General features: G+C 36.5%; 1 protein-coding gene across 1 annotated transcript; it reads right to left on the bottom strand.

The window, feature by feature from the left end:
- Window positions 1–5256: 5256 nt before the first annotated feature.
- Window positions 5257–6060, bottom strand: LOC148576023 (uncharacterized). The gene has a single exon (XM_088502653.1). The coding sequence runs from the start codon at window positions 6058–6060 to the stop codon at window positions 5257–5259; it is 804 nt and encodes a 267-aa protein (XP_088358779.1).
- Window positions 6061–12451: the final 6391 nt, after the last annotated feature.

Genomic DNA, 12451 nt, shown 5'->3' with positions numbered 1-12451 from the left:
TCTAATTATATAATTATTTATTTACAATAGTTTTCTCATGTTGCATTGAAATCAGTTCCAACTATTTTTTTTATGTTAGTGTCAATAAATAACCTTAACTAATTGAATCAAATTACTAAAGAAAACTAAATGAACATTTACCATAAAAAGAATAAACAATTATATACTTAGTGAACCAAAAAATTCCGGATCTAGTATAGTTTTCTCAGTGTCGGTTACAAGTAATTTTGGATATTTTCTAATTATCCGAGGAAGATAAACTTCAATAACACCAACCCTAGAAAGGAATTCAATCTTCCTCTAAAGAATTTTATCAATGCTGGCAGGGAAAATTTCTGGACAGCGAGAAAGAATTCTCCCAATAATTTCTCTATCCAATCCCATATTTTTAAAAAACAGAACAATCTGCAAAAAACAACGAACACAAGCTTCTTAACGAAAAAAAATGAAGCATTTTGAATCAGTAAGATACAAAACTAAAGAATAATAGCATGCATATAACACGTGACTATAGAAAAAAGAGAAATACCTGTAGAAAATCTCTAGACTTTTGCAATAGTAGCTGCGGGCTTCTAGCAATAACCTTGCCTAACTTATTTCCCTTAACTCCAAGATCAACCAACTGATCCAGCATCGACCTCATCTTGCTAGTTGAACAACCCAATAGGTAAGGTTGGCCTTTGATCGCATAGTCTATACTTATCTTTCTAACCTATAATGAAGCATTCCTTTTGTTACTAGTCTAGTACTTCAACAGAATAAATTTTCTAGTCAAACTAATGAAATATATCTACCTTAACTACCTACCTACTCATCCATAAAACAAGTATCACTAGCATCAATAGATACAAGCACATAGGTACTTAACAAATTCAATTCTTAAAAGGCATCAAAAGGATCAAGCAACCATAGCCATATGGAGCTAACTGCTAAAGATCTCCACGTAATCTTATATAACCATGAAGATCCTAAAGAAACAATTACACAAAATTAAAAGATGGTAAGTACTAATTAGAATATTAATGAGTTGATTATGCAATGATTCTTGAAGAATAAAATTAAATTAAATTTTATAATTAGTTTTTGAAAAAGTTCTTACCATATTCTCTTGAATTAATCTTACGACCAGCAACTTGTAAAAGCTTAAAAGGTCAGATATTGATTAACTTGATACCTAAAATTTATACTTAAAATACTGCAATTGCACATTATACTAGAATGTATGCCAACTAGAGATTTTTGATAGCATTGACATGGTTGTGATTTAATATGCTAAGAAAGGATATATAACTTGTAAAATACAATACAACAAGTTTATTTCAGTTTTGTATCTTACTCAATTGAAATTGTTTGATCTTATTGTAGAGTTTGTTTTCATGTACATAGGAAAATACCAATTCAAAAAGTCCTTTTTAAATTGAGTAATATTTTTGTAATATTTTCATTTTTGACCTTATCTTTACTCATTTTCTTAACTTTTTCTTTAATCTTCTTCTTTAAAATTTTCCTTAACTTTATCTTTTCTTTATTTATACCCTTAACCTTTTATATATACATATATATGCACTTTAATCCTTATATTTTATGTAATTGCTTTCTTACCCTTAAACTTCCACACAATTATCTTTTTATTACTCAAATCCGGTTTAACCTTACCATCATATAATTCTTTAAACTTTTCTTTATCATTCTTAAGCCTTTTTTACTTCAAACCTTAATCTTTAAATTCACTTTATTTTTATTACTTAAACGAATTTAATTCAACCACTTTAAAACACCGTTACCATTTATTTTTGGCTATCGAATATCCAATTTATTAATCATACATCCTAGGTACAATTTATACTATTCAAATTAACTAAATCTTATATTTTTATAAAACTTTGGACATAACCTCCCCTAAAAATAGGACTTAACCACCTTCAAGGGTTCCCTCATTCACAAGAATTTACCAATCACTTCTCAACCAATTCTACATAATTAATCAAAATAAGAATTTTCAGCAAAATTATTACAATAATCATCCAATCAACACTACCATACATAACTATACTCAAATCAATTATAATTTTAGTCATAATCCAAATCAAACTCAATAATCAGTCATTCTAAATTATTATAACATTTTTTGCAATTATTCAATAAGTTTTATAGGCATTCTTAAATCAAAACCTTTAATTTTAAAATGGAAACCCCTACCTCAATTTAGTTGAATCCGTAGGAATTACCGTGATAAACCCATTTATTTTGAATTCGCAGCAGCAGCTATAATTCCAATGCAACCGGAACGGTGGTAGCAGCACCAACTCTAATTACGCTCGCAGCAACAACAATTTCAACAGTTCCAATAGAACACAATGTTAGGATTTGGTTGAATTAGTCCCACATTGCTCAGGATAGCAAATGGAGTGGGTGGCCTAGGCTATAAATATGAGGCTAAGTTCTCCATTTGTTTTTGCACCAGTCAGAAACACTTTAAGCTTGTATCTGATTTTTCTTTTCCTCTGTACTCTTTATTAGAGAGTGTTGTGAGGTGTAGTTAGATATTTGCTTTGAGAGAGTGTGGGTGTACTGGGGTGCCGGTGAGAGAAAGAAGTCTATGTGTTGTAACAATTTTCACATAGTGATATTCTCTGGTTGTCATTTGACAACGGCCGTGGTTTTTTCTCCGGTAATTGGAGTTTCCACGTTAAATTCTTGTGTTGTGATTGTGTCTATTTTATTTCTCTGTCAAAGGTGTTTTCTCAAGGGGGAATGGTGTATTATTCCCAACACACAACAGTACCAAAACAGAGATGTTGGCTATCATAATTAAAATAAAAACATAACAGAGAAACAAAATGCCAAACAGAACAAGAGTGGGAGTGTTACAGGGTTATGAATGGAGATTCAGTGTCAAAACGAGGAGAATGGTGCAGTCGCTTCCCTCCCCTAGTGACAAGCTCCAGCTGTAACGATTCCAATGAATACAGTGTAATCAGAAACATTAGAGGCAGAGATAGGGTCATTCCAAAGCAACAAAGGGTTCATAGATGGTGACTCTGGTAACTAGGGCACAACTGACTCACCATTAAGGACGGCGGTAACCAAGGTATCCAACGACAGCAGTGGCAGAGGAATGGCTCCTCCTCGGTCATGTCACATTCTCTCGCGCATCTATTTCTCCCTTTCTGTGACAGCATCAATGGCGACCTCCTCTCCCTATTTGGCTCCTCCAGTGGCGGCTCTACCAATGCAGCAGCAGCAAACCCTAATGGCAATGGGAATAGGGTGCGACGGTGACGGCTGAAGCAGCAACAACGAACCCTAGCAGTGGCGGTGGCGGTTCGGCAGCGTGAAGGCATGGCGGCGCGGAACAAAGCCTCCCTCCTTCCCTAGTTTTCGCGTTCTCTTCTCCCTCACATCAGACTCTCTCTCTCTCTCTCTCTCTCTCTCTCTCTCTCTCTCTCTCTCTCGGTCACTCCTCCACCTCCACTCTACGGCGACGGCAGTGGAATCCTTGCTGGCACCGTCCCTTCCATCTCTTCCCTCTCTTCTTCCCTGTTTCTCTGCCCTTCTGGTTTTCCCCCTCCCCCCCCCCCTTTGAGCTCCCCTTTCTCTGGTTTCTTTTCTTTTCTTTAAACTGTATGTATGGTTAATTTGGAAATTAGGTGTATGTATGGTTAAGAAAAAAAATAAAGATAATAGGAAGATTTTAATAAAATTATAAAATAAAATAATAATTTATAATTAAATTTATTATAATAAAATTATTTTAAGAATATATAAAAATATTTATTGCTAAATTTATAAATTAGACTTAAGTAATTACTCTTATTTAAAATTAAAAATAATTTAATAAATATTAAAAGATCAGTTTTGTATTTTATTTTAAAGGAGGTTGTTGAAATTTTTTTGAGGTGATAAAAAATATTATGTTAAATTTTAGAGTGAAAAGAAAATAAAAAATATATAATACTGATATAAATTTATTTCTTCTATAAATAATATTTGTTATATATTTATAACAATAATTTTTTAGTGTTCTATAAATTTAATATTTATAGAAAAAATTATTTAAATTTATATGATTATTTATAATTATTTGTATATGTATCTTTGAATTTGTATAATTATTTAAATAATATTAAAAAATTATTGTTTGATAAAAAATTATTGTAATGGTTATAAAACCGTTCTTTAAAATAGTCAAAGAGAACGGTTTTATTTTGTTACTATAACGTAATGAAAAATTGAACTTCAATAACAACACTGTAAAAATTGTTGTATAAGATCATCTAATGCAACGATTTTAAAGTTTAGCATTTTGGCAACGATTTTTATGCGTTTCTTTTGTACAATTATTTAAACAACAGTAAAAAAACCGTTGCTTAAAAATAAAGCATGGTAACGGTTATAAAACCGTTCTTTAAAATAGTCAAAGAGAACGGTTTTAGTTTGTTGCCGTAAAATAATGAAAATTTGAATTCAACAGTAACACTATAAAAAACCATTGTCTAAAACTATCTAAGAGAATGGTTTTAAGATGTTGCAAAATTTGGCGTTGCTAAAACCCATTTTTATTGTAGTGATCCTAGAGGAAGGAGTAGAATTCTCTCTAAGATTCAAAAACTAAAACTAAAAACTATGCGTAATGAGAGTATGTGAATGTGTGTTGAGTCTCTGCATATTTCCTGGCTTTATTCTGTGTTTTTGGGCCGAAAACTGGGTTAAAACGCGGCCTGAAATTGCCCCCAATGTTTTCTGTTAATTTTGCAGATCGCGCAGGTCATGCGTACGCGTCAGTCACGCGTGCGCGTCATTTGGCGAATTTTCTTGTCACGCGTACGCGTCGTCCACACGTGCGCGTCTTTTGTGCAGACTCCAATCCACGCGTACGCGTCAGGCACGTGCACGCATCGCTGCAATTTTCTCCATGTCGCGCGCACGCGTGAGCCATGCGTGCGCGTCACTTCTCGCCGGTTGCCTCCTTCATTTTTGGTGCTCCTTCTATTTTTGCAAGCTTCCTTTCCATCTCTAAGTCATTCCTGCCCTATAAAGTCTGAAACACTTAACACACGGATCACGGCATCGAATGGTATAAAGGGGAATAAAAATGCACAAATTAAAGGTTTGGGAAGCAGGTTTTCAATCATAGAATAAAACTAGGAAGGAGTTGTAAAACCATGCAAATCTTATGAATAAGTGGGCGAAAGGTTGATAAAAACCACTCAAATTAGCACAAGATAAACCACAAAATAGTAGTTTATCAGCGAGCTACGTGACCAAACATGGAAATGGGAGGTTGCCCCTGATGTGGGCCCGGTACATGAATTGTCTGATAAGTCGTGGAAGGTGCAGCTCCTTCCCCTCTAGGACGCACCAGATCAAAACTAACATATCCATCGGGACCTCTGTGAAGTGAGTACTAGGCATGACATATGTGGACAGAATCTGCTGCCACACCGTAGCCTTCTTCATCAGGTAGTCAAACCTCATGCCCTTGGGAGTCACTTTAGAGGAACCCATCTCCCAAGGTGCACCTGGCTCGGCAACTATACTACGCAGTGCATCCCAATCAAAGCTCATGCAGTGCATCTCCTCCTCAGCCTTGTGGAATGCATCCTTATCACTGATCTTATGCTGAAAGTGGAGGATGTCCTCAATATCGGCCTCTGTGACCATAACTTGTCTGTCTCGGAGGTGAACTGTGTTAAGGGTCACTCTGTAAAAATTACAGTAGAACTCCCAGACCCAAGACTCGTTCACCCTCACTAGCTCTCTGTCCAAAAAGACCCATCCCCTCTCCTCAATCCGATGCTTAGTGTACTGCCTCAGATCGGAGGGAACAACTAGTTTCTTCTCCAGAATAAGCTTCTGATGCTCATAGTGCGGGAATCGGAGCTCACAGTATAAGTTGGCAAACTTCACTGAGTTGGTAGAAGGCGTAGCTTGGTCAGTCTTCTCCTTCTCATTAAGATGCTTCTCAGATGTACCAGAGGTCGCCAACTCAGTAGATGGCTGAGACCTCTTTCTCTTGCTGGAGTTGGCCTTGGCTTTCCCTTTACCTCTGTCAGACATCCTGAAAAATAGAAATTACAGGATACAGAATATTAAGCAAAGCAAAAGTATGAAAAGCAAGTATATAATCAAACAGACAGAAAATAGAAAACAGAAGGGTATTGAGGTACACTCATGAAGTGAGCAAAAAGGTAAATTCTTGGAATGGAAGAAAAGCAGAATTCACAATCAATCAGAAGTACAATCCAAGAATTCATGAAATAATGTTTAAGATGCTTGTTCGTCAAGAAACAGTAATTATCATGCCTCAAAAGAATTTAAAAGAGTTAGTTTTTTTTAAAAAAAGAAAAATCAAAAAGAAAAGTGAAAAAATTAATTAAATCAAAAGTCAGTAAAGCAGGTCAGAAATTAGTGGCATGACAATTATTGAACTTAACCAAGAGAAGTTCAAAAAGTTTAGGAAACAAGCATACTTACATTCATGAATTGTACTGCAAGTCATTGATAATGAAATATGTAATGCAACATAAGCACACAAAGAAATGAAAGTCATCATCAATGTGTTTGATCACTAAATTTGTAAGAATTAGTGTGAAAGAATTGAAATATGCACTTAGTGTAACCAAAAGAGTATTGAAGTCAACTTCCATTCAAAAGGGCTTACACCAGTGAAAAGTACCAATTGTTACAAATATAAAGAACCTCAATTAAAAGGAAACAAGTTCAAGTCAAATGGCAAAGTTACGAAAATAGCTTCATTGGTTAAGGAAAATGGAAATTGAACTTGAACTAAGAAGACGAAAATGTTTTGACTTAAACTTGAAAGATTGAAAACACAAAAGAGGTTCACATTGACTTGGTTAACCAAGGTCCTAGTTGACACAGAAATCCGTCAAATAGTTCCTTGATGTCATCAATGATGTAATTCAAATAAAGGGAACTAAAGAAGAGTGGAAATGCTAGCCGAATAATTCATGAATTGAATTTGGCAATAACCAAATGAAGCCAAAGTCAAAATGTACCGAATTCACTTCACAAATTGAAATTAATAGCACAAAAATTTCAGAAAAAATTAGCAGCATCCCGGCAGTAAATTGGATGTTCCCGTAATACAAACAAGCAGCAAACTCAGATCATATGAATTCAGAGTACTCAATCAGCATAAATCACATTAAATTCATATGAATTGAACAGCAGCAAGCAAAATAGTAACAACAGCAACATATAGCTTAACCAAAAGAAAATCAACATCATCATCACTTAGCAAAACATAAGAGAATCAGTCATTCCAGACAATAATAGCAGCAAAAGAAAACAGACCTAAATCCACTAACCAAAATCCTAGAAACTACCTAACCACCTAGAATCAACTAGTTAATCTAATATAACTAATAAACAGAAATTAAACAACTAATCAAACCTATTCTAACAGAATAATAAAACAACTCAGAAAGGAAAACAGGAGAAACCTGGAAGGGAAGCAGAAACAGAAAAGAGGCTTAACAGAGGACTAGAAGGGGTGGAATGCAGCACACGACCGGCCCAGAGGCGGCGTTACTAGTGGCGATTGAAGAAGAACCGGCGGCAGAGCGAGGGAAGCAGAGCCGTAAAAGAGAGGCGGCTCAGGAACAATGCTTGAAGAATCAGGCGAGGTGGTTGAAGAGGAGAGGAAGAGAAGAGTAGGGGTGGTGAGCGCCAGTGGCAATGGGTGGCCGCGGCAGTGCTTGGTGGTAGGGGAGAAGGTAAACGGCGGAGAGAGAGAGAAGAAGAAAGAAGAAAAGAGAAAAGGGAAGAGAGAGAGGTGGTCGGCGGCGGTTCGGAGTCGCCGGAACTAAGTGCTGGTGGTTCGGCGGTTTGATGATGGTGAGTGGTGTAGCTTCAATGGAGTAAGGAAGTAGAAGAGAAAGAGACGTTAGAGGGAGAAGGGGGTTTCACGCAAATGAGCTAGGGCTCCTCGCATCAGGGGTTATCTCATTTAAATCCACGCATATGCGTCCTCGGTGCGCACGCATGAGTGGTGAGCAAGGAGGGTGACACGTACACGTAAAGTACGCGTACGCGTGGGGCAGAATTGTGCTAAACGCGCAATTTCAGCACACTTGTCGTGTAACTCTCTGAATTTTGTACTAGGGCAGCAGCACCAAACCGGGCGACGCATGCGCGTCGGCCACGCATACGCGTGGAGGGCAAGAAAAGCAATGTGACGTGTAAGCGTCGGGCATGTGCACACGTGAGCTGCCTCTGTTTTTTTTTTTTTTCACAAGAAGCATAAAAACAGGATTTCACACTCTCCTAACTTATAAACACTCTAAACCACCCAAAAATTCATAATTAACAAAATCTTTAAGTTTTTGAAAGATTTTTCAAATACGATACTAAACACTCAAACAAAATTTGTACTTCAAACAAAATTCAATTCAAAACAACTAACCTAATTCAAACCATAAATTTAACAAATAACTAGCAACCAAAACAATATATACAAAGACATAGAAAAAAGGAAAATTACCTAATAATGGCAACCCAATTCATTCGTTGATTATATATACAAGAGAATGGAAAAAGTTTACCATGGTGGGGTGTCTCCCACCTAGCACTTTTATTTATTGTCCTTAAGTTGGATAATTGATGGGATCCTTGCTATGGTAGCTTATGCTTGTGCTCATCCTTGAATCTCCACCAATGTTTGCATATTCAATGTCCACCGGGATCCCAAATTAGGCGCACAAGGCCTTCAAGTAAGCTTGAGCAAGTGACAAGACCCCAAGAGTGTTGATTGTTGAATTGAATTCTGGGGTCCCAAATCTTGTGCTTGCACCCATCTTCTTGTTGACTACCATAGTTCAATCCGGGTGACAAGACTTTTGAATTCTCATTTAGGTACCCAAACATCCTCCTAGATCCATTCAATGGAGCACTACACCAACCATTGCACTTAGATTTTGGTGATTCAACCATAATGAACCTTGAATTGCGGTGCCTACCACTAACCAACTCTTTCTTGCTTTTCATGCCACAAAGAGCTCTAAGTTGACCATCCGTTTCAAGCAACTCATATTCAAGTGGAATAAGAAAGCTAAAGGATATGAATTTTACTACTTGAATGGTGTAAAGGATGATGGTGACTTAGGAAGGGAGACCTCCCCACACTTTGACAATGTGAAGTCCACTCCCTTGTGCTCTTCTTTGACTACCTCCACCTCTTGACAAGCATCTTCCATATTCACCTCTTGACAAGGTTCTTCACATTCAATCACTTCCTCACCAACCTCTTCTAGTTCTTCTCCATTCTTCATGTCACAACTTGGAGATAATGTGGAAATTATTTCAACATCTACCTCAATTTTAATGGAAGAAGACTCCTCTAATACCAAAGGACCATGTGTTGGTGTGGAATCATCATCAAGAGGAAGATTTGTTGCTTGCTCTATTTCTTCCAATTCTTCATCATTCATCCTATGCTTTGGAGGTTGCGCACCCTCCTTGACATTGCTTTCAAGCTCAATAGAATCTTCGAGGTGATTTGTTAGTGTGGACAAGAACTCATCAATGATTGAATCTAATTCTTGATCAACATCTCTTAATTCTTCAACCGCTCCTTCCAGCTCAATTGTCTCAACTTTCTCCCTTGGTTGCGATTCTCGCTTCAACTCCTCTTCTTCACCTTGAAGCTCCAAACTCACTCCCTCACTATGCTCCTTGGTTGATCCTCCACATTCGTCAATGGGAGTGTCTTGAATGTATGAGCTTAAATGGGAGGCCATGAGGTTAGCGGCTTCAGTCATGGTAGCCACCATGATTTCTATCTTCTTTAGCTCCTTTTGCTGCTCTTCTTGCCTTTGGATATAAGAGCTAATATCTCTTTGTTGTTCTTGCAAGAAGGTTTGGAGAGCTTCATCCCTTGAAGGAGATGGTAGAAGAGAGGGTTCATTGTTTGGGGGAAAAGGTCCATAATTAGAAGGTGGTTCATCTTGGTAAGGATATGGAGGTGACTGGTGAGGTATATGGGATTGATGGTTCTTGAGAATATTGATGTTGGAATGGTGGTGGCTCTAAGTATGGCTCATATGGTTGTTGGTATGGTAGATATGGGTTAAGATCATATGGAAGTAAATGGTGATATGGGGCTTGTGAGTAAGGTTGTTGAGGGATGTATATGGTGGTTGTGGTTGACAACCACAATGAGGGTCACCACATCCGTTAGATTGATATGCATTAAGAGTTGGATTATACACATAAGAAACCGGAGGAGGTTGTTGCCAAGAAGAGTATCCATATGCATGAGACTCCTCCCACCTTTGATTTTCAAATTCTTGATGCATATCCTCATTGAAGCTTTCATTTCTTACAACATAGTTTGAACCAAACTCATAGCCAAAAGGGTGAGAATTCATAGTAGAAAGACAAAAATAAAAACTAACAAGAGATAAAGAAAACAAACTCCTAGACCAAAACTATCAAACAAATAAAGAAAGCAACTATTCACAAAATCAACATATGTACAATAACCAACAACAAGCACACATTGCAATTTCCCGGCAACGGCGCCAAAAACTTGATGTTGAGGATTTATACCGGTTCAGAATTTAACAAAATAATTTCGTTGTGAGCATAGCCCAAACCGACATTCGATCCTCAAATAAAAGTTTAATTTTGGTTGTCACAAGTCCAACCCAATAAAGATAACCGAGACTATTAGTCCCGGGTCATTCTTCCTAGGAATCAGAATCGATTGCTTAATTATTGGTTATGAGTTTAACGGGTTGGGTTGATAAAACAAGAAATTAAAAGGACAAGAATATAAAGCAAACAACTAAAGATAACAAATACTAAAAAGAGATATTCATGGAAAGGATTGAGAATCTAGGTTTTCTATCCTAGTCATTAATCATAATATAATAATTAACAAGAGCTAATCCTATTTAGTCATCTTCAACATTGGAAGAAGGTACAATGTTATCTTCACATTGAGAGAAAATCAAATAAGACTAGTTAATCTCAATCCAAAAGTCTTAATCAACTCACTAATTGAATTAGAAAAAGATTAGAGTTAATGAAAATAATATTAACTAACAACTCTAGATCACCAACATGAGTTGGGTATTAATGACTCAAGATTGCCCAATTTCTCTTTCCAAGCCGAGAATGCTCAAAGCTACTCTAACATCCAACCAAACATTTTGTCAAACACTTGGAAGACATAAAAGGAAAGCATCATAAATTGCAAGAAATAATAAAATCTACCACTACCCAAAACAAGAAATTAACAATAACAACTAAGGAAAGCGCATTAAACACGAAATACCTCAAAATTGCATTAATGAGAATGAAAATTAACAATAGTGCATGAACATAAAAGTAACCAAAATGAGAAATTAACAAGAAGAAATAGGAAAATCAAGACAATAGAACAAGAAATTGTAAAGAAAATAAGATGAAAGTAAGAATTAAACCCTAAATCTAAGAGAAATTAACCTAATCTACCCTAATTATTCTAGAGAGAAGAGGGAGCTTGTCTCTCTAAAAACTACCTAAAGCATGGTCATAAGCTAATCTAATTGCTCCCCCTTTGTCCAATCTTGATTTCTGCATCAAATAGCTTCAGAAATGAGTTGAATTTGGGTCTGGAAAGTTCAGAAATCGCCCCAGCGTTTTCACTTTAATGACGTCACGTGATCAGTGTCACGCGTGCGCGTGGTCGACGCGTGCGCGTTGCTGGCAAATTCCCTCCTCACACGTACACGTGGGTGACGTGTGCGCGTGGCCATGGATGTCCTTCTCACGCGTACGCGTGGATGACGCGTGCACGTGGCCTTGAATTCTCCAAATGCTCATTTCTTCATGAATTCTCTACTTTGCATGATTTTCTCTTTACTTCTTCCATCCAATACTTGTCTTATGAATCTGAAATCACTCAACAAACATATTAAGGCATCGAATGGAATCAAAGTGAATTAAATTTAGCTAATTAAAGGCTCAAAAAGCATGTTTTCACTCTTAGGCACAAATTTAGGGAGAATTACAAAAGCATCCTATTCTATTGAATAAATGTGAGATAAGTTGATAAAATCTCCTAAATTCAACACAAGATAAACCACAAAATTGGAATTTATCACTCTGGTTTTATTGATCCTTTGGTGTTAAAAATCTGAGATATAATGTCTTGGAAATGGTGTGCTGATCTCCAATTGATCTTGAGAGATGCAGACACAGTAGCAGACATCATGGCAAAGCCTGCAATAAGGACCCTTTCTCCTTAAGTGAAGCTTCCGTTGCCTTGGAAGAAATTTAAAAGTAGTATTCAACGAAACTGCCTTTCTTAAGCAGTTTTATTTATTTTTATTTCTTTCTTTGTTGTTATTTGTTTTCTTTTAAGTCACCAAGTAATACAAAAGAGATATTACATCATCGCTAGAGAAATATTAGAAATTAACAATCAAATTAATTATTA

Source organism: Arachis ipaensis, chromosome B1 (assembly GCF_059453495.1).
Source record: "Arachis ipaensis isolate K30076 ecotype BB chromosome B1, ASM5945349v1, whole genome shotgun sequence".
NCBI classification, from domain to species: Eukaryota; Viridiplantae; Streptophyta; class Magnoliopsida; order Fabales; family Fabaceae; genus Arachis; species Arachis ipaensis.
Note: the sequence above shows the minus strand (reverse complement) of the source record. Positions and strands in the feature narration are given on the sequence as shown.

Excerpts from the sequence above, each read along its gene's own strand:
- LOC148576023 (XM_088502653.1), bottom strand. The coding sequence starts at position 6,060 with ATGTCTGACAGAGGTAAAGGGAAAGCCAAGGCCAACTCCAGCAAGAGA.